The following is a 22303-nucleotide window of genomic DNA, read 5'->3' as shown; positions in this document are numbered from 1 at the left end:
GTCCAAATGAGTTCAAAATAAAAGTTCAGGGTTAACCTCGTTTTGGTGTTTTTATGCAATAAAATAACAAACTCAGTTACCTTAAAAATATTTACCTCTGACCCCTCCCAATATCTCCATCTTTGACTCGGCATCTATTTTTGGCTGATTACGCTGCTACGAAGCAGTTTGGGACATTTTTCTATGTTAAAGTCACTACATAAATGCAAGTTGTCATTGTTGAAATTAACTGCTCTACAGCGCTACCCTGTTGTCAGAATGTGTAATTGCAGTAGTCAGAGATCACCACAAACACTGGAAAGTCCTATTAAGCTAGTGTTTCACACAAGCATCAAAGGAAAAGGGTTACTTAAGACTTTTCAATAGAATATGGTAGTATATACCAAATTTAATAATGCACTAGTTGATGTCCTGTGTAGAGAAGAGGGGAAGGGGAGTAAAGAGGAGGGGAGGAGAGGAAGAGAGGGGGAAGGGATGAAGGAAGCGAGGAAGACGGTGAGGGGTGATGGGCGGGTAAAGCAGGTGATGAGAAGAGAGGGGATGAAGGTAAGAGAGAGCGCTAGAGGGTATGGGAAGGAAGGGTTGGCGATTTTCCCTCCGCAGAGTGAGTGGCCGTTTCAGTCAAGAAATAGGGTGGGTGCCCTGCTCGGTGCAGGGGTGCTATAAAGCTGCTCACTGTTTATGATCGTCAGACTACAATATATCTGCAAAACAGACAGTACTAATAATTCTTTATAATGCTCATGTGTCCTGGTCAACATTTATCCCTCAACCAACATCACTAAAAACAGATTCTCTGGTCATTTATCTCATTGCTATTCGGGGGACCTTGCTGTGCACATATTGGCTGCTGTGTTTCCCTACATTACAACAGAGACTACACTTCAAAAAATACGTCATTGGCTGTAAAGCGCTTTGGGACATCCTGAGTTTGTGATAAATGCTATATAAATGCAAGTTCTTTCTACCTTTCATCAACTTAAACTGTAGGAGCTCTCAACTCCCAACCAAGTTTCTGATTCAATTTAAATCCACAGGCTTTGTTCCACTGCATTACCTCCATTGGTTGAGTTTTGTCAGTTCTCAGCCGGGCCCATTACAGTGAGCACCATACAGAAGACATAGGCCTAGAAATTCAGTGGGCCTTGCGCCCACTTAGCGCCTAAAGAGGTCTTTTGCGCCGGCGGGGTGGTAGCGCGGAAATTGAGTGCAGCGGTATTGGCGGCGGTAGCCGTTAGCGCTGCGCTGGGACCGATGACGTCATCGGTGTGCGCGGTGGCCCGTAACGCCCCGAAACCGCGCCGATCCCCATATTTATTTGCGCCCGCCTCCTCCGAAGCGGGCGCAAACAGCGAACAGAAAACGGGGCCATCCTGCTGCCATAGTGGGGCGCTTTAAAGCTGAAGGTGCGGCCGGCCGCTTTTTCGGCGGCCGCCTGCCCGCACCTCCTTCCCCGGCCTCCTCCACCGCCCCCCGCGGCATTGCCGGCTGGTTTCCGTGGAGCCCGGCACTTCTCCGTTGTGCCGGGCTCTTTTGCCGGCACTCGCGATCGGGGCTCCGGCCGTTGCAGGCACCTCCCCTTTAAGAGAAGGAGGAGGCCTGCAGTACCGCAGCCTGCCGCACCGCATCGGGTGGCGCTGCGGCAACTAGCGCACCGATATTCAGTTGCAGCGCCCCAAACGGAGGCGGGCACACCCTGGTATAGCGCCCGCTTCCGAATTGGGGCGCAGAAGACGAATATACGGCGTGCGCTAATGCCTCCCCACCCAGCGCTAACTTTTGGGCGCGAGCGAGCTGCCCGCGCCCAAATGAATTTCTAGGCCATACAATCTTAAAGGAAGAGAAAGAAAATAGAAGAGGAACTGATGTATGCCAGCTGACTAACTCAATCACACAATCATACAGCAGTGTGGTTTTCAATCAATCATTTAGTCTTTTGCCTAGACTATATGATCGCCCCACCTGTATACCATACTTAGCAGCAGGATGACTTACAGAACCTTTGAATTAGTTAAGAATAAAGTGGAAGCATTTACTTCCTAACATCAGATACCTGTACTGTAATATGCTCATGTAAAAGCATAGAATTGTTGCCCAATTTACAATCATATAAAACACTTACTATCTTCTCTAACGCAAGATTAATTGCTCTTTCCATTAAAAGAGATAATGATATTGCTCTAACCTAAAGTCCAGTAGGAGGCAGATTCCAATATTGTTTCTTGATGCTGAATTGCATGAATATACATCAGGTGAAGCATGGACTCTGTCAGCCACCACCAGAAGAAAATGCGCATTCCACTCAGTAACAGACACAAGAGGTCTGTTTTTGGAACAAATGTCTCTGCTCTTCGCATCTGGTTTTTTTTGGAAGTAAAAAGAAACAATACAAAACAAATAAATCCATATAGAAGTATAGAGAAGTGCATATTCGTCTTAATTGTTTTTTTGCGGCGGATATCAATTTTTTTCTCTAACCAACACAATGTTACCCTTTGCACAACTGCTTTTCAAGTGCCAATGTACTTTACAGAAAAGTGCTCAATCATTTCAGATGCTTTGCAATTTCTCACATTTTTCTTTATTCTGACAAAATTCATTATTAAACAGTGACAACCAAGACAATTCTATTCTAGCTTCAAACAACATTTAATAAATACCCAATTGCTTTGTCCTAATGCAAAGTCAGCATGTAGTGTGCCTTTTAGACTTACAAACCAGTATTATGCCACTGATGTGATAGCTTCTTTCTATAATTGGAAAGCCTACTTTCACATTTACTTAAAGATGTTAGTTAACTTGTGGTTTTGCTTTGTAGGTTTCTTCACAACACCATAGGGCACAAAACACTTACTGTTGCTTATTCAGCAGCCAAATCAAAGCCTATAGCCCCCCAAATCTATATTAACGATTTGGAGGATGGGACCGAGTGTAACATATCAAAGTTTGCAGATGATACAAAGATGGGACGGAAAGTAGTGAGTGAGGAGGACATAAAAAACCTGCAAAGGGACATAGACAGGCTAAAGGAGTGGGCAGAGATTTGGCAGATGGAATACAATACTGGAAAGTGTGAGGTTATGCACTTTCGCAGGAAAAATCATAGAGCAAGTTATTATTTTAATGGCAAGAAACTGGAAAGTACTGTAGTACAAAGGGATCTGGGGGTTCTGGTGCACGAAACTCAAAAAGTTAATATGCAGGTGCAGCAAGTGATCAAGAAGGCCAATGGAATGTTGGCTTTTATTGCTAGGGGGATAGATTATAAAAGCAGGGAGGTATTGCTGCAGTTGTACAAGGTATTGGTGAGACCGCACCTGGAATACTGCATACAGTTTTGGTGTCCATACTTAAGAAAAGACATACTTGCTCTCGAGTCAGTACAAAGAAGGTTCACTCGATTAATCCCGGGGATGAGGGGGTGGTCATATGAGGAGAGGTTGAGTAGATTGGGACTCTACTCATTGGAGTTCAGAAGAATGAGAGGCGATCTTATTGAAACATAGAAGATTGTGAAGGGGCTTGATCGGGTGGATGCGGTGAGGATGTTCCCAATAATGGGTGAAACTAGAACTAGGGGGCATAATCTTAGAATAAGGGGCTGCTCTTTCAAAACTGAGATGAGGAGAAACTTCTTCACTCAGAGGGTGGTAGGTTTGTGGAATTTGCTGCCCCAGAAAGCTGTGGAAGCTACATCATTAAATAAATTTAAAACAGAAATAGATAGTTTCCTAGAAGTAAAGGGAATTAAGGGTTACGGGGAGCGGGCAGGAAATTGGACATGAGTCTAGGTTCGGAATGGTCATGGCCCTGTGGGTAGTGGAGTGGGCCCAGGGGCCGTGTAGCCTGGTTCTGCTCCTACTTCTTGTGTTCTAATTCTGTGTTAGATTTCAGGAGATGGTTTTATTCCTGTTCCTGGCTGGGTGGAGATCGCCTTTACAGAAGGCAAGTACTGTAGAAAATATAGGGACAGAGTGATCTCCTGGACGAGTTTCGATCGCCTAGATGGGTCGGAGAGGAATTTCCCAGATTTTTCCTCCCAAATTGGCCATTGGGTTTTTTATCTGGTTTTTCGCCTCTCCTGGGAGATCACATGGGTTCGGGTGGATGGAGAGTGATAGAAGATTTGAGGTTAGGATCAGATCAGCCATGATCTTATTGAATGGTGGAGCAGGCTCGAGGGGCCGATTGGCCTACTCCTGCTCCTATTTCTTATGTTCTTATGTTCACTGCAACTGTTTTTTATTTGCATATAAACTAGTGAGAAATTATGATTACCATTCTCCAAATGTTTAGACCTTTTGAAGTCAGCCTTCCATTTGAACAAGTGAAGACATTTTTATAGCAGCAAACACCATCTAGTATTTATTATACTTAATTTTCAACTCCCTCACTCCTTGGTGTTGAGCTCTACTGCTCTACCTGATTCTCTCCTATCTTTCAAATAGAAGTATACAAAATTTTCCTCACTCCAGTCACAATTGAACATATGAGGATTCTATTTATGATGGTGTCTTTGACAGGCAAACATAAAGACTGCATTATAGTGAGGAGCATTTTAAAGGAGGCATGGGGCTGGATTTTCTTCCATTCATCATCTACAAGGCATAAGTCAGGAGTGACTCCCTCCACCTCCAGCGCACCGTGGCTGCTGTGCGTACCATCTGCAAGATGTACTGTGGCAAGGCTCCAAGGCTTCTTCGACAGCACCTCTCAAACCCGTGACCTCTACCACCTAGAAGGACAAGGGCAGCAGGCGCATGGGAACACCACCACCTGCAAGTTCCCCTCCAAGTTACACACCATCCTGACTTGGAAATATATCGGCGTTCATTGTCGCTGGGTCAAAATCCTGGAGCTCCCTCCCTAACAGCACTGTGCGAGCACCTTCACCATACGGACTACAGAGGTTCAAGAAGGTGGTTCACCAACACCTTCACAAGGGCAATTAGGGATGGGCAATAAATGCTGGCTTAGCCAGCGATGCCCACATCCCATGAATGAATAAAAAAAATATTCTGTTTCTGGGAGCGGCGTACCAGCAATGGGAGGGAGAAAAATGCACTTTTGTTCCAGCAGTTAAAAGACTGCAGCTGTTTAAAGGGCCAGAAGGACCTGAAATTAAAGAAGATCGAAGGAGAACCAACAAGAGGTCTGAAATGGTAGAAGCAGCATCAAAATCTTCAGCTATGGCAAGAGTTCCCATATTACCACATTTCCCTTAGTTCCACTAATATAGAATGACCTTTGCTCAAAGCATTTCAGGCCCAGTAACTGCTGTTGTGTGGGTAATGCAGCAGCCAATATGCATGTAGCAAGGTCCCAGAAACAGCAAATGAGCTGAATGACCATTAAAATTTAGCAAGAAAGTTACAGAAACCAGAGTCATGTTAACAATGTGGTGGAGAGAAGATTGTCCTCACAAAATCAGTGTTGCATCAAAAGTTCTATCTGCAACACTTTTAAAGCTCTTTAAAAAAGTTTTAAAAATTGTCCACATAACTCTGTACAAGATAATTACTGAAACCTGGCTAGGTTATTCAGACAACATAAGCATGGCTCCTATAAAACTTTGCTGGATTTTATCCTGTTACAACAGAATACAATACTTGTGCTATGAGCTCCCAGCTTTATGTTTTAAAGCAAATGTTCGGTTTCCAAAAAGATGTGAATATACTAACCCACCTGATTACTGAAGTCATCATAGCATATGATGGGTCCATTGTGAAATACAGGGTAGTAGAATACGTAAGCAAGCAGCCAACAGAAGGATATGCAACGCCTTTGAGGATGAACACGGTGCCAGCAGTACTCTAGGCTGAAACTTGTGTAACGCAGATTGCAAAGAGCCAAGCAGAATAAAAGCAGGAAGTATTCATTCTCTGTCTCATACCAACGTTTCTAAAACAAATAGAAAGTATTATCTTGTCATCAGGAAAAAAATACACAGTTCTATTCACAGTTTGAGGGAAGGTTGCGCTAAGTTACAAGGAAGTAATTCAATCACGTGTTTCAGACATAAAACACTCAAATTCTGCTTTTTTATGAATGCCAACAGAACCACAAGATTAAATTAGCACCTGAAACTCACTGCCAGTTATTGTTCTTTATAACTAGTGCAACGTTTCTTTAATTCTGCACCGGTCCAAGCCTTGATATTTATCTCCTTCACCCATTGGCTGCCCTGCACAATCCTCAAACTGGCTCTCTCAATGGAAACCCATACAGTGGACATGGGCTTCCAGCAATGCTCCCCACCCCCTCTTAAAAAAAACTGCTGGTAGAAACAGCTGCCAGCTGGGAATAAAACAAAAACAAAAATACCAAATTCGTAACTAACTCCACATTTAATGTGTCAAACTGTCATGGCAGCTTTACCTCATATAATTTATTTTAAAAGTAGAATGTGATTGGTTATTTGCTGCATTGTACTTGTATAAGGCCATTGGTGAGCTAGCCAATCAGAAAGCAGAATGACAAACTGATGAAATGCAAGAAAATCAATATATACAAAAATAATTAATTATGCACGCAATGGTTTATTGTAAAATAAAACACATATATATATATATATAAACACACACACACACTTGAGGCAGCATAATTGAGAAGAACAAGAACAGATCATAGTAATGTGGGATCTAAAAGGTGTATGTTGCAATATGACTGGTAGTATATTAATTGGTAGCATTACGTTGTCCCCCACCACTACAGATTAAATAGGAAATACATTGGCCCAGAAATTTGGGTCGGAGGCTTCCCGCGAGTGCAAGCCTCCGACCTGCACTTACCTAGCGCGCCGGCCGTTGTGCTGTGGGCCCGGGTGGGATTCTGATCCTGGGCCTCCTCCAACTGCCGGCGCGCAGTGCTTGCGTATCCCAGGAGCGCAGTTAGTTCGAAGCGTCCCCTGGGATCACGTGGGCCATGGAGAGCCAATGGTAACAGGGAATCTGTATTCATAGATTTGACAGGAAGGGCTGTCAAATCTATGAATACAATTCAGCCCCAAAACATCACTAAAACTTCAAATAAATTTTAAAAACATTTAAAAAATAACTATAAATTACATAAAATAACTATTTTAAACAATAACTTAAATTTTTGAAAAAATTAACTACAGTTTCTAGCGGGGCTAAAAATAAACTTACCTTTCTTTAAAGTATTTAAAAATAATAAACCTGTGGAAAAAATGTTTTAATTTAACTTAATTCACCACTTACCTTGTTAAAAGCAAGCCTTGCGACTGCTTTTTACAAGCGTAGCTCCTGGAGACTTACCCTCCCGGAGAAAGCTGCAAAAAAAACGGAAGTTCCAGGCGTACGCGCTGCCTCTCCGGCGCATGCGTTCGACCTGTAAACCCCTTCCTTTAAGGGAACGGAAGTTCCGGTTTCCCGCGCATGTGCAGTGCATGCACGAAACCGGCACTTTCGTTGGGCCTACGCGCGAGTACCCAGCGCGTACTCACCCATGGGGACCCGAAGTTCTGGCCCAAATTATATTATACATTTAAAATATAGTGAAGACTTTTGTCCCATGTCCTGTTGACTTTTAATAATCTAGGTGCTAATTTAATAGCATTCATGCTGAAAGCAGGCAGCAGATATCAGCCAACCAGTATGAGCATAAACAAAAACAGAAAATGCTGGAAATACTCAGCAGGTCATGCAGCATCTGTAGAGAGAGAAACAGAGTTAATGTTTCAGGTCGATGACCCTTCGTTAGAACTGGTTGTCATAAGTTGTTCACACATTTCAAACTAAACTTGGAATTGCTCCACTGAATCTGGACTAGATTCAGCGAAAGTTCAGAAAACACTTACATTGCCAAATCTTGCGAAGGAGTGAAACTCTGATACATGACAAGTTGACATTATCCAGAAATGTAAACTGAAAGATTTCTAAAAAGTTATTCAATTATATTGCAAGTAATAAGTCTTCTTCATCATCACAGGTATAATGGTATTCCCCAATCATTGCAGCATTGTGTTTTGATCAGTTTCGCAGTACGCCCCATATTTAATCAAGAGAAACACTTCCTTTTCACTCGAGGTCCGTCAGTCCATTGCCCCAGACTCTCAGCCTAAAGATATCTACCTCCACCTAGGGGTCTAAACTAGCATTAACAAAACTTGTCCAATGGCTCCAGTTAACCTCAGGCATCGACTGAAGTTGGAATTTGAACTTGCAACATAGATAAGTGAAGATAGCTTAGAAGAGAATTGGCGTCTCAAACTCACTGACTCAATTACTCCCATTTTCCAAGGCTCTGTCAGTAGTTCAAAGCCTCGCAGGCAGCAGGAGGAGGTGGGGCTCCACGTGCCCAGTTTCCTGACTGCCAATTTTTAGTGTGAAAACGAGGCCGATGGATTTCAATGAATTGATTATGCAAATACAGTCCCTTGCCAGGAATTAACTGCCAACCGCAGGCGAGAGACCACCTATAGTATGCTGCTTGCCATTTTATATGCCTGAGCAGTCCTCTCGAGGTGCAGGTCATGTTCATCACAGGAGGTTTTATTTGGTTGCATTTTCTGTCTGTCTTGCTGCATTTTGCCCCATGCTTTAGTTGTTTTTGCCATACTCCCATTTTTGTTTTTCTTTGCTGCCAATGCGTTCCTTTGTTCTTAGTTGCTGCAAACATTTAAACAGCACCATATAAAGTGCTAAACATGGGCTTTCTTTGCTGGGTTACAAACATGCTGAATGCTTCAGATAAGAGCAAAGATGCATAAGGAGTCAGGGGCAATATCTTCATCACGTTCCTTGCAGAAAGTAGCTATCAGTTGGATGGGACATAGAGCTTTCACCAGCTGGTAGGCTTCCCTCAAGTGCTAGATACCACAGATGGCACCCAAGTGGGCATCACAGCTCCTAATAGCAATCATATGGTATGCATACAAAAAAGGATTTGCCCTCAATTAATGTTTTTATATTATCCGACCACAGAAAAGCTGCAGTAAGTGGCAGTCCATAGTGGCTCCATTTTTGGAAAACGAAACACTATGGCTTTTGGAGACCTTTGCATCCATGGCTGTAGACCCCACTGAGAAACCTCCCAACAGCAGTGGAGGGCCTTGGGCTGGAAGCCTAAGCAGCTGTTTGCTGTCCCACATCCACCACCCCTAATTGCAAGAGTAGTATACCATGTAGCTTTGGCAATGTGTGCAATGCTTGAAATGGCACCTCCCAGGGGGTGTGGTCAGTCCCCACTGAGAATTGTAAGATGTGTGTGCAACATTGAGGAGCACATTTACCATCGCCTTCCTCCAGATACCAGCAATCCTCTTCTTCATGTGCAGCCAGATACAGTATGCAAGGAGGTGACTCCAGGTATTCAGTCAGCAGCTTCCCTACAGTTTTTTTTTTAAAGACAATTTCAAGGCCAGCTCCCACACCCCTCTTTATTTTCGATCAACGTCAAATTGTGTTCAGTTGCATATAGGGTCGCGAAAGGGTGGAAAGTTTCTGGTAAATTTCCGGAAATTTTCCACGGGAAGTTTAGCTTGAAAGTTTGGGAATTTTGCCCAAAAAAGCATATGCTAGCATAATATTGTTTTTGGTTTTTTTTGTATTTCTTTCATTTTTTTTCCCCACAGGTCCTCTCAAAATTATTAACAGAGATGGAATCTTAATTATTAAGGAATTTCTTAATCAATATATGTTTATCTTCTTACTTGGCTTGTTTTAATAATTACAAGTTTTGTGTGTGACTGTGAACAAATGTGTCCTGATTGGTTGGATGAGTGGATGAGCGATTAGCTCCCTCTATTGGTGATGTAGCATCGTGCGTGCACAGGTCATGCTTCCATCACATGGAGCATCAGGAAAAATGTACCCACCCTGTTGCAATCGTGCTGATCGACCGCAGTTCGACACAGACGAATGCCCTTTATTTCTCTGCATAGAACAATGCCACATTTACCGTCGGATGTGTGGAAGCATTTTACCCCAGGCATTAAAGATGGAAAGACTGTGTACATGTGCAAACACTGTACAAAGCCACATGTAAAGAATGCCACAAAGATGCAGCAGCATTTATCCAAATGCAACAACTTCACTCAAAGCTCACAGCAGTCAGCCCAAAGTTCCTCTGCTTCCATTCAAGAAGATGATGGTTCACATTCAGCATCAGGCTCCTTATCATCAGCAACTCCTGGCCCACTTGGAAGGTTCTTTGATGCAATGGATAACCATAGCCAGAAGAATGCAGATGAGTGCCTTGCTCGAGCTGTATATGCGACAGGCTCACCCCTCATGCTCACAGCCAATGTGCACTGGAAGAGATTTTTCAATGTTATTCGCCCTGCATACTGTCCTCCCACCAGACATGATTTGTCTACTTATTTGCTGGAGGCTGAGTATAACAGAGTCCAAGGAAAGCTCAAAGAAACGATAGAGATGGCAGACTGTGTTGCAGTTATCTCAGATGAGTGGTCAAATGTACGAGGGGAGGGCATCATAAACTATATCGTCTCCACTCCTCTCCCAGTGTTCTTCAGGAGCACAGACACGAAGGACAACAGACACACAGGCACATACATTGCTGATGAGCTGAAAGCCGTCATCAACGATCTTGGATCACAAAAGGTCTTACTGACAATGCTGCGAATATGAAGGCTGCTTGGGCTCAAGTGGAGGAGGCCTACCCTCATATTACGTCTATTGGGTGCGCAGCTCATGGGCTCAACCTGCTCGTCAAGGACATCATGGGTTTGAGAACCATGGAAATACAAGAGAGCCAAGCAAGTTGTTAAGTATGTCAGGGGAAAACAGGTAGTTGCAGCAACCTACAACTCCAAGCAAACAACAAAGAACAAGAACACCACACTGAAGCTGCCCAGCAACACCAGATGGAGTGGCATTGTCATAATGTACAACAGCCTTTTGGAGGGTAAGGAGTCGCTGCAAGAAATGGCAATATCCCAGTCTGGGGATATGGAAACCACCATCAAGAAAATATTGCTGGATGATGTGTTTTGGGAGAGAGTGGTTAGCAGCCTTAAACTACTCTCACCAGTAGCATCTGCATTTGCTCAGATTGAAGGAGATGATGCTGTCTTGTCGGATGTTCTCAGGCTTTTTGCTGATTTAAAAGAACAAATCAGCATTGCCCTACCCACATCCCTGCTGCTCAAAGCAGAGAAGGCAATTGTTCAATTCATACAGACGCATCAAGAATTTTGTGTCAAGCTGATTCATGCTGCAGCATACATGCTGGACCAATATTTTCTGGAAAACAGATTAACAGTGCGATTTCTACCCTCTCACGCCACCTCAGTCTGGACGTGGGCAAAGTTCTGGGAAGTCTGGCAAAGTTCTCTACCAAGCAAGGTCTTTGGAATGGGGACGGGATATGGGAATCATGCAAGCATATCAGTGCACATACCTGGTGGAAGGGACTTTGTGCATCTGAGGCCCTGTCACCCATTGCATCAGTGATACTCCAAATCCCACCTTCATCAGTGGCCTCTGAACGAAACTGGTCACTTTTTGGGAATACGCATACAAAGGTGTGCAACAGGCTGACTAACAAGAGAGTGGAGAAACTGGTGGCTATCCAGGCGAACCTACAACTTATTGAGCCAGATACAGAAGTGTCCACCACACAGCTAGACACTGACACAGAGGAGGAAATGGACACGTCAGAGCCAGAGTCAGAGAATCAGGAGGAGCAATGATGAGTAGAAGACTCATGAGTAGAAGACTCAAAGGGACAAAATAAGGACAAATTAAAGGCTAAATAAGCTGACGCTCTTTTTATTTTATTTTAGATGGGTCTTTTTTGTGGGGGTTCAATAAAGTTCAAAATTATAACCTAAATAAAGTTTTGAAAGCCTGTTTTTATTTGTATGGAACAGTATGTCTATTTTGATGACAAAGATAATATAAGGGTCAGAGACAAAAACCATCAGTGTGCAAAAAAACTCAAAATTCCCATAAATTCCCATGGAAAGTTTCCTCTTTTAAAGATTCCCGGAATTTTGCAACCCTAGTTGCGTATGTTCTTTGCTTCAATTAGCAGAAGTTAACCTAATCAATCAGCCTGTTGAAGGTCATGCAACTTCTTTAAAAAAAAAACTCTAATCAATAAGTAGATCACTATACATAAGAGATGCAGTGCAACATCCTACTTACACAATGAATGAACTTCATTATACATAACAAAACGAGCAAGAAAGTCACTTGTAGGTTGTTAGGTTCCCCAGCTCAACTCACTATAAAATATGGCGTATCAGGCTACGAGTCTGACAGCCGTCTTTTTCCCACTGCATGGACCAAGTTTCACCTTACTATTATGTGACAAGCAATGAATGGCATTTGTGATCGACACCCATGAGGAGTACCAGAAAATTCTGCGATGGTTTGGATGAGGAAACCAAATATAATATATCCAGGTTTGCTGATGATACAAAGCTGGGTGAGAATGTAAGTTGTGAGGAGGATGCAAAGAGGTTTCAAGGGGATATAGACAGGCTAAGTGAGTGGGCAAGAACATGGCAAATGTAATATAATGTGGAGAAATGTGAAGTTATCTACTTTGATAGGAAAAATAGAAAAGCAGAGTATTTTTTAAATGGTTAGAGATTGGGAAATGTTGGTGTTCAGAGGGACCTGGGTGTTCCTTGTACAAGAATCACTGAAAGTTAACATGCAGGTACAGCAAGCAAATGGTATGTTGACCTTTATTACAAGACGATTTGAGTATAAGAGTAAAGACACCTTACTGTAATTACATAGGGCCCTGGTGAGACAACACCTGGAGTATTGTGTACAGTTTTGGTCTCCTTACCGAAGGAAGGATATACTTGCCATAGAGGGAGTGCAACAATGGTTCACCAGACTCGTTCCTGGGATGGGGGAATTGTCCTATGAGGAGAGATTGAGTAGACTAGGCCTATATTTGCTAGAATTTAGAAGAATGTGAGGTGATCTCATTGAAACATACAAAATTCTTACAGGGCTTGACAGGGTAGATGCAGGGAGGATATTTCCCCTGGCTGGGGAGTCTAGAACCAGGGGTCACAGTCTCAGAATAAGGGGTCGGCCATTTAGGACTGAGATGAGGAGAAATTTCTTTGCCGCATTCATTAGATTTTAAACTCATTTATCTTATTCGGCAGGGATATTCTGTATGCTAATTTTCCATAAAATTAAAAGAACTAACCACTAGGCACTTAGAAACTAATAGTAAGATTGGGCAGAGTCAACATGGATTTGTGAAAGGGAAGTCCTGTTTAACAAACCTATTGGAGTTCTTTGAGGATGTAACTACTGGAGTAGACAAAGGGGAACCGGTAGATGTGGTGTATTTGTATTTTCAGAAGGCCTTCGATAAGGTCCCACACAAGAGGTTGGTGAACAAAATTAGGGCACATGGAATTGAGGGTAATATACTAGCATGGATTGAGAGTTGGTTAACAGACAGAAAACAAAGAGTAGGGATAAACGGGTCTTTTTCAAGATGGCAGGCTGTGACTAGTGGGGTACCGCAAGGATCAGTGTTTGGGCCCCAGCTATTCACAATCTATATCAATGATTTGGATGAAGGGACTAAATGTAACATTTCCAAATTTGCTGATGATACAAAGCTAGGTGGCAGTGTCAGTTGTGAAGAGGATGTGAAGAGGCTTCAAGTGGATCTCGACAGACTCAGTGAGTGGGCGAGAACATGGCAGATGGAATATAATGTGGATAAATGTGAAGTTATTCACTTTGGTAGAAAAAACAGAAAGGCAGAGTATTTCCTAAATGGGGAATGCAGATGCTCAAAGGGACCTGGGTGTCCTTGTACATGAGTCACTGAAAGTGAATGTGCAGGTGCAGCAAGCCATTAGGAAGGCAGATGGTATGCTGGCCTTCATTACAAGAGGATTTGAGTACAGGAGTAAAGAAGTCTTACTCCAATTATATAGGGCCTTGGTGAGCCCACACCTGGAGTACAATTTTGATCTCCTTACCCAAGGAAGGATATACTTGCCATAGAGGGAGTGCAACGAAGGTTCACAAGATTGATTCCTGGGATGGCGGGACTGTCGTATGAGAAGAGATCGAGTAAACTAGGCCTGTATTCTTTTGAATTCAGAAGAATGAGAGGGGATCTCATTGAAGCATACAAAATTATTACAGGGCTTGATAGGGTGGATGCTGGGAGAATGTTTCCCTTGGCTGGGGAGTCTAGAACCAGGGGCCACAGCCTCAGGATAAAGGGTAGGCCATTCAGGACTGAGATGAGAAGAAATTTCTTCACACAGTGGGTGGTGAATCTTTGGAATTCTCTACCCCAGAGGGCTGTGGAGGCTCAGTCATTGGGTATATTCAAAACAGAAGTCGATAGATTTCTGACTATTAAGGGCATCAAGGGATATGGCGATAGGGCCAGTGAATGGAGTTGAGGCAGAAGATCAGCCATGATCTCATTGAATGGCAGAACAGGCTCGAAGGGCCGAATGACCTACTCCTGCTCCTATTTCTTATGTTCTTACAATACTCGAGTGAGATTGCGAGAGATATTTGGCAGTAAACCTAGATATTAAAAGTGTTACACAGTTGCCTCAAAATTATGCAAACCTCAAATGGAAGCTTAAATATTTTTAAACTGATTATTCTTCTATTAAGATAAATGTTCTTAAATACATGGAACAAAAAAAAAACACAGGATAAATGCCAAAATTCAGAACATACATAAAATGCAGTTACAGGAATTGCAGGAAAGCCTGTAGGTGGGGGAAGCCATCTTACTAGGACTCCCATACCTTCTAATTTCAAGTAAAAGTAGACCACATGTATCTAAGCAGGATATTCGTGAATGCCATTCCCTCTATAAGCAAATACATATTAACTTTTCTTCACTATTTAAAAAAAAGGAAATTTAGAAACCATTACAAATAATTTGCTACATTCAATATCGCATACAATGATTGTATCATTGCAATAATTAACATAATGCAAATATCTAAATTCAGGAAGCATTTATAGTCATGGGTGAGGTCTGGAGTAACAAAGAGGAGGTTACAGGAGGAGTAACCCAAACATTTTATAAAGTAATCTCTCTGGATTCTTCAATATGGTTCCATCTACAAACATATTGTAAATTACTGCTTATATGCAGTTGAAGATATGCATCTAAGGCTTATAGGGTTTCATATTCCATCATAGTACATGTAAAATGAAATTAATTATATTAAAATCTACTGGCTAGAAACAGCAAGATAAATTACAAAAGAATAGTGTACCCAGCCAACTAGTAGGCAGATAAGTGACAACTAGCTTTCTGATCAAGAGAAACCACAGCACCATTTATCCTACAGGCTGTCAAAGTGGGTAACAGTTTCAGGAAAAAAATGTTGACAATCCTCCCCTACTTAGAAATTTTTTTTTTTTTAATTGTCTTTATTTAAATTCAAATCTCATTATTAGATTGGTACTCCACAACTTTTTATTTTTGTCTAAAGGATGAGACCTATTGTCAGGACTGTGAAATACAAAAATTAATGTTATTGTGAAGAACTATGATCAGCCACTTGACAGCACTGATTATATTCAGTTACCTAGAAATTGAAGCTGTTAATCCCCTCTTCCACTTCATTCAGTTGTTTTCTACCATGCCCGGTGTCACTTTCAGTTAATCTGTTGTTTTTTGCACATGCCTGTAACTCACATCAGTAAAGTATGCTTGTTGATTCTGTAAGCACGTCATACGTATTCACGCAAATCATGTAACTTATCAGCAAAATGGCTGAAGTAGTAACTAGTAATTGAATAATTATTCACCAGTGTTATCCTTGATGAGTATTAAATAAAGGTTTATAAGTTCTTCTGTATCCCGTGTATTACATTCTTACCTGGATTTTTCCAAGAGAATCCATTTGTAAGCTATACAGTAGTAGCAGTGAGCACAGCCAAGACAACACAGGCACTTGCAGCTGGGCCACAGCATAGGAGATGAACAAATGCAACAATATTACTGTCAGGCCTTTGAAGCCTACTGTAAAGAAACAGGCCAACATCCCATATATCATCAGCAACCAAATCCTAAACTAAAGAGAAAGAATCCTTGTGTTACTACATGAAATTGGAACAAAACAATTAAGTGCAAGCTTTCCTCATTACAGTACTTCTGTTTCTTTCCTTGGTACAAACAAGTTCCATTTAATACTGCTGAAAGACAACTAGCATTACTATGGGATTGCTCAGATTTATTTCAATGTCACAGCATGAGCTGGAAATGTAAATGCTAGCTGTCAGCTCATGATGTAAAACAGGATGAATTATATAAGATATAATTATCTCTTTCACACCATCATCCCTTTTGTCTTTTAACCCTATCAAAGACCTTCCCTTTTGTTCTTTCCTTCACTTCCCCTTTTCCCTGCCTCTGTACCTGCTTAAAACTTGTTACATCTCTAACTTTTTAAAGTTCTGACGAAAGGTCATCGACGTGAAACGTTAACTCTGTTTCTCTCTCCACAGATGCTGCCTGACCTGCTGAGTATTTCCAGCATTTTCTGTTTTTATTTCAGATTTCCAGCATCCGCAGTATTTTGCTTTTGAATTATATAAGAATGCTGTTTTGGAATTTTAGGTTAATAAACAGATCAGAATACAAAAAAGTACATGAAGATTTCACTCCACTCAATGTTTACAAGTACAGTAGTTCACTAAATGATTATTCAATGTAATGAGATCCATTTTAGAATTCATAAGTGTTGGGATTATTACACAAGGTGCAACTTCCTCTCTCATTTTCTCCTTTCTGAACTTAATCTATGCTATACACCTCCCTCATGAGCAGGACAGTCTACACCCTGGATATCATCAATGCCAATCCTTCATTGACCTGTTAAGGGACATGCTTGAGCAACATAGAAATAGATCTGTTCTTCAGTTCCCCTTAGCTTTACGTACAAATACATAGAATCTACAGCACAGCAACAGACCATTCGACCCAACAGGTCTATGTGGTATTTATGCACCACACAAGCCTCCTCCCACTCTAATTACCTCTTCCCTTATACAGGATAATTACAGCATAATTTAATACAAAAACATAGCACAGCCACCATACTGGATAATGCTGGTGTGAACAAGCAAATGCACTTATATACATATATTTGACATACCATTTTTAAATAATATACAGGTTATTAATCCCTTATCCGAAACCCTTGGGGCCAGATGTGTTTCGGAATTCGGATTTCAGAACGGTAGGGGTATCTGCAGCTCTTTTTGACATTTTCACAGTGAAATTAAACTCAAAATAACAAAAAATATCAGAAAGCAGCAGATGCACGTGTGACTGGTAGCAGCGCTGAGACACAACTGACGCCTCACACCTGCGTGGGTCAAGCATCGGCCGCGTCGGGTCATGTTTGGCGCCAGTCGGGTCATGTCGTGCACACGAGTGACGCTCCACGAAAAAACTTTCGGTTTTCAGAGCTTTTCGAATTCTGGAATTGCAGATAAGGGATTGTGCACCTGTATATACTTCTGCATATACCCATCCCTACCAACAACAATCTAATGTTTCTCCTCATTGCAGAACCTATTTCCTTCTAGCTTAGACATTTCACACCTTTACATTTTCCTGGTTATCCAGAGAATACTGCAAATGAAAAAATACACCTGTAATTCACCAAATATTTAACATTAGAAATAGACGGTTGCATACATACCTACATAATAGAAATTAGATTTATGTTTAGAAAGCTGAAAAAGTCTGTTTTTTGAAAGATGACACCCCTGCCTGCCCCACCAATATATGCTGTACAGTACTTTGATTCCAGTTTCATTGAGTAATACAAACCTTTGGAAGAAAGGCACTGGTCACTTGTGATATGATTATGTGGCCGAGCAGAGTCCACAACAACAACTTCTTTACCCACTCTGTCCAAAAGCTCCATTCAAAGTCTGTTGGGTCCTGAAAAGTGTTGCAAGAATTAGTTCTCTAAAAATACCTCAATCTTAAAAACACAACAATCGGATGGACTTGTTCTTTTGCTGCAATGTAACTGCAAACAGAAAATCAGGAATGACATCACAGCCAAGCCAGATTCAGCCCTCACCCAACATCCCTGTACATATACACACTTTCCAGCAGGAGTTACTAGATACCAATTAACAGTGAATATATTGGCCGATTTGTTTATTCACTTCCTAGACAGGGGCACGAGGTCGATTGTGCACCAATTCCGCCCAAGTTGATCTGAATTAACACAAGCCAGGAATCAGAGCTGGGGGCTTCCCAAGGATGGATTTTTGTTGGGGCAAAATGTAGACACTGGACGAAAATATGCTTTGTATTTTCTATACTGCCTTTTTATTTTCTCTCTCGCCCACAGTGTATATCTGTGGGTTTCTCTCTGTGTCTCTCCATTGCTCCAACTCTAATCTTTTGTGCACAACCCCATTCCCACCACTGATATCTGTACCTTCAGCTTCCCAGGCTCTGGAATTCCCTGCCTAAGCCTCTCCACCTCACTCTCTTCCTTAAAAGACAATGGGGCAAGGTCCCCTGCTCTTCTTCAAAATAGTGCTATGGGATCGTTTACGTTCTTCCGAGGGGGAACATGGGGCCTCGGTTTAATGCGTCATCTAAAAGACAGCAACTGCAACACTCTCTCAGTACTGCACTGAAGTGCCAGTCTTAATTTTGCACTAAAATCTCTGGAGTGGGATTTGAACCAACAACCTTCTGACTCAGTGGCAAGAGTGTTAACACAAATCCACACTGACACTGTGAGTCAATCTTTACAACAGTAAAATGGCACGATTAGACAATATTTCTGTTTATAATCACAACCTTAATATAAGCCAATCATTTCTACAACACTTTAGAACAAATTTGGAGTTGTGAGTTTGAGTATATGTGAGTATAGCTTATGAAAATACTAGATTGCTTAAAATACCAAGATTACATGATCCATATTATTTGCAAAATATACCAGCATAATTATTCACTAGAGACCCAATTACCTTCTTAAAACCCCAAATAAAGAATCCCTTTTCAAATCCAAATTCAGCGTCAAGGTCTTCTTCATAATCTGTCAGAAATGAAAAACAATGTGCATTAGTATAGTAACATGAGAATACTCCAGGTTAACTGTAAAGTTTGATTCCTGACTGGGATTTCAATTAATAAATAATCTGAAATCAAAAGCAATTTGGGATTTAAATATATTGTGTTCTGATGCACAGTTTGCCTTTTCGTTGTAATCAGTATTGCTGAAATACAAAGAGACAAAAATAGTTAAGAATACTAATTTATCTGAAAAGTATTCGATCACGAAGGATGCAATGCTTGACCTACTTCTGGCTAACTAGCAGATCAAGTAAGTGACCTTAAAGTAGAGCACTTGGATGGAGCAGGACCACTTAGAGATGAAGCAATGCATCCCGCATTTGAGAAGGAAAGAACAGAAGAGATGCTTAAAAAGTATTAAGTAGTGAAAGATTGTTTCTGCAGGTTGACAAACTGGTAACAAGGGGGCATAGACTCTGGATTAGTCACTCGAAGAATAAAAAGGAATTTAGACCCCACAGTGGGCTATTAGAACATGGAATACTTTACTACAAATAGCTCTTGAGGCAGAGACTATAACATCATTTAAAAGGGAATTTAGTAAATATTTGAAATGGAATAATGATATAAAGATGCAGGAAAATGGTGAGGAAATGCTATTAGACAGCTCCATTTGAAGTACTAGCCCCAACAATGACCTGCTGGGCCACTGGCCTCCCAATGTGCTGTAAATTCTAAGATGATATGATTTTCATAACTGGAACTTCACATTTTATTTCACTATTGTGATCTCAACATCAACTGCCAAAGTTCAATCTGAAGCACAAGGACTAATGGATAATGTCACTTTTATTAAGCTCAGTCGAATCAACAAAGACATGGCCAGAAGTTTGAGGTCAGCAGCGAAGGAACGACGCTCGCCATTCACCTCGCTGGCAGCTGCCCACAAAGTTTACGCGGGCTTTTGAATGGAGATTTGCGCTAGGAAGATGGTTGTGGCGGTTGAAGGTCAATCATCACAGCCCCAGGACATCGCTGCAGGAGTTCCTCAGGGCAATGTCCTAGGCTCAACCATCTTCAGTTGCTTCATCAATGACCTTCCCTCCAATAAGGTCAGAAATGGGGATGTTCGCTGATGACTGCACAGTGTTCAGTGCCTTTCACAACTCCTCAGATAATGAAGCAGTCCATGCCCGCATGCAACAAGACCTGGACGACGTTCAGGCTTGGGCTGATAATTGGCAGGTAACATTTGCGCCACAGAAATGCCAGGCAATGACTATCTTCAACACGCGAGAGTCTAACCACCGCCACTTGACATTCAACGGCATTACCATCACCGAATCCCCCACCATCAGCATCCTGGGGGTCACAATTGACCAGAAACTTAACTGGACCAGCCACATAAATACCGTGGAAACAAGAGCAGGTCAGAGGCTAGGTATTCCGTGGCGAGTGTCTCACCTCCTGACTGCCCAAAGCCTTTCCACCATCTACAAGGCACAAGTCAGGAGTGTGATGGAATACTCTCCACTTGCCTGGATGAGTGCAGCTCCAACAACATTCAAGAAGTTCGACACCATCCAGGACAAAGCAGCCCGCTTGATTGGCACCCCATCCACCACCTTAAACATTAATTCCCTCCACCACCGGCGTATCATCACTGCAGTGTGTACAATTTACAAGATGCACTGCAGCAACTCAGAATCACAGAAACCCCACAGTGCAGATAGAGGCCATTTCGGCCCATCGAGCCTGCACCGACACATATCCCACCCGATCCCCGTAACCCCTGCATCAACACATATCCCACCCTATCCCCGTAACCCCACATATTTTAATCCCCCTAACACTAATGGTCAATTTATCGTGGCCAATCAACCTAACCCGCACATCTTTGGACTGTGGGAGGAAACCGGAGCACCCGGAGGAAACCCACGCAAACATGGGGAGAATGTGCAAACTCCACACAGACAGTCACCCGAGGCCAGATTCGAACCCGGGTCCCTGGCGCTGTGAGGCAACAGTGCTAACCACTATGCCACCGTGCTGCCAAGACTCCCCAAGGCTTCTTCGGCAGCACCTTCCAAACCCGCGACCTCTTCCACCTAGAAGGCAGCAGGCGCATGGGAACACCACCATCTCCAAGTTCCCTTCCAAGTCACACACCATCCTGATTTAGAAGTATATCGCCGATCTTTCATCATCGCTGGGTCAAAATCCTGGAACTCCTTACCTAACAGCACTGTGGGAGTACCTTCACCATACGGACTGCAGCGGTTCAAGAAGGCAGCTCACCACCACCTTCTCAAGGGCAATTAGGGATGGGCAATAAATGCTGGCCTTGCCAGCGACGCCCACATCCCATAAACAAATTTTTTTTTAAATCCGGCAATTGATCCAGCGCGCTGCCCTCGACCAGGGATCTGTGGCATCTGTGAGCAGGTCAAGAAACTGCGAGACTCTTCAACCAATCAGATGAAGAATCCTCACTGAGACACACAGTCTAAACCAGGAAGTATAAAGCAGGAAATATAAATTAGATTTAAATTATGTACAGAAAGCAAAATAAAGATTGGGAAAGAAAGATAGAATTGAGAGAGAGCCAAGAGACAGACAGAAAAAGTAAAAAAAAATATATTTTTTATAAATCTCCAATACTAATTAACTTCTGAAGGAATGAGACTCCACGCTTGTAAAATTAAATTATATGGGCTAAAGAGATTGTTTGGCAGTAATTATCACTTATCGCGCTGTTAAAAATTGCCTTACTCCTGAATGCACCAGCCCAACTTTTTCCTGGCGTTTTTAGTGGAGAACTAGTGGGCAAATACCCCAAGTTCACACCATTGTATTGATTTCAGTGTCAAGTTGATCGGCGTGGACTGTTGCAGTGCAGCCCATGGAGAAGCAGGGTATCTCTGACAGCAACTTCCATATTTCCATGTTTAACTGCACATGTGTGAATGCCAGAAATTGCTGTCCAATTTAATCCCTTATAACGGTGAGAGTGATAGCCTCACCGTTATTACTATCGCAAAATCCGAGCCATAGTTGATACAGGATGATAGCCACACTAATCAATGTAATCCAAGGGTAGAAATTATTAGTGGTGATGTTATTGCATACTAAGTGTTAACTAAGATCTCAATAGCCGATAGCCGAATTTAGTACGAGCACATTAAACGTTTATAGGATAACATTGGTAATAGCAATTTATTCCCTATAATTACTACAAGTTTATCAAGTAATCAACAGTCAACATATATACCAGATTATGCTGTGG

At 42.1% G+C, this 22303-nt stretch overlaps 1 protein-coding gene across 3 annotated transcripts in view; it reads right to left on the bottom strand.

Moving 5' to 3' along the window:
- The window catches only part of hhat (hedgehog acyltransferase), a 390783-nt gene that overhangs the window by 328637 nt on the left and 39843 nt on the right, over nucleotides 1–22303 (bottom strand). For all 3 annotated transcript variants that reach the window (XR_015076777.1, XM_085980882.1, XM_085980888.1), the window contains 5 exons: nucleotides 18972–19039; nucleotides 17803–17916; nucleotides 15842–16036; nucleotides 5686–5901; nucleotides 2186–2357 (listed from right to left, as the gene is read on the bottom strand). Coding sequence is in view for 2 of the 3 variants with exons in the window: in XM_085980882.1 (XP_085837008.1) it covers nucleotides 2186–2357; nucleotides 5686–5901; nucleotides 15842–16036; nucleotides 17803–17916; nucleotides 18972–19039 (765 nt within the window). In the remaining variant the exon portion in view is untranslated. The remainder of the gene's footprint in view (nucleotides 1–2185; nucleotides 2358–5685; nucleotides 5902–15841; nucleotides 16037–17802; nucleotides 17917–18971; nucleotides 19040–22303) is intronic.

The sequence above is a fragment of the Somniosus microcephalus genome, chromosome 3, assembly GCF_052327205.1.
Source record: "Somniosus microcephalus isolate GS21.2 chromosome 3, FLI_Smic_1.0, whole genome shotgun sequence".
Taxonomy (NCBI): domain Eukaryota; kingdom Metazoa; phylum Chordata; class Chondrichthyes; order Squaliformes; family Somniosidae; genus Somniosus; species Somniosus microcephalus.
This window is presented reverse-complemented; position numbering and strand designations above follow the sequence as displayed.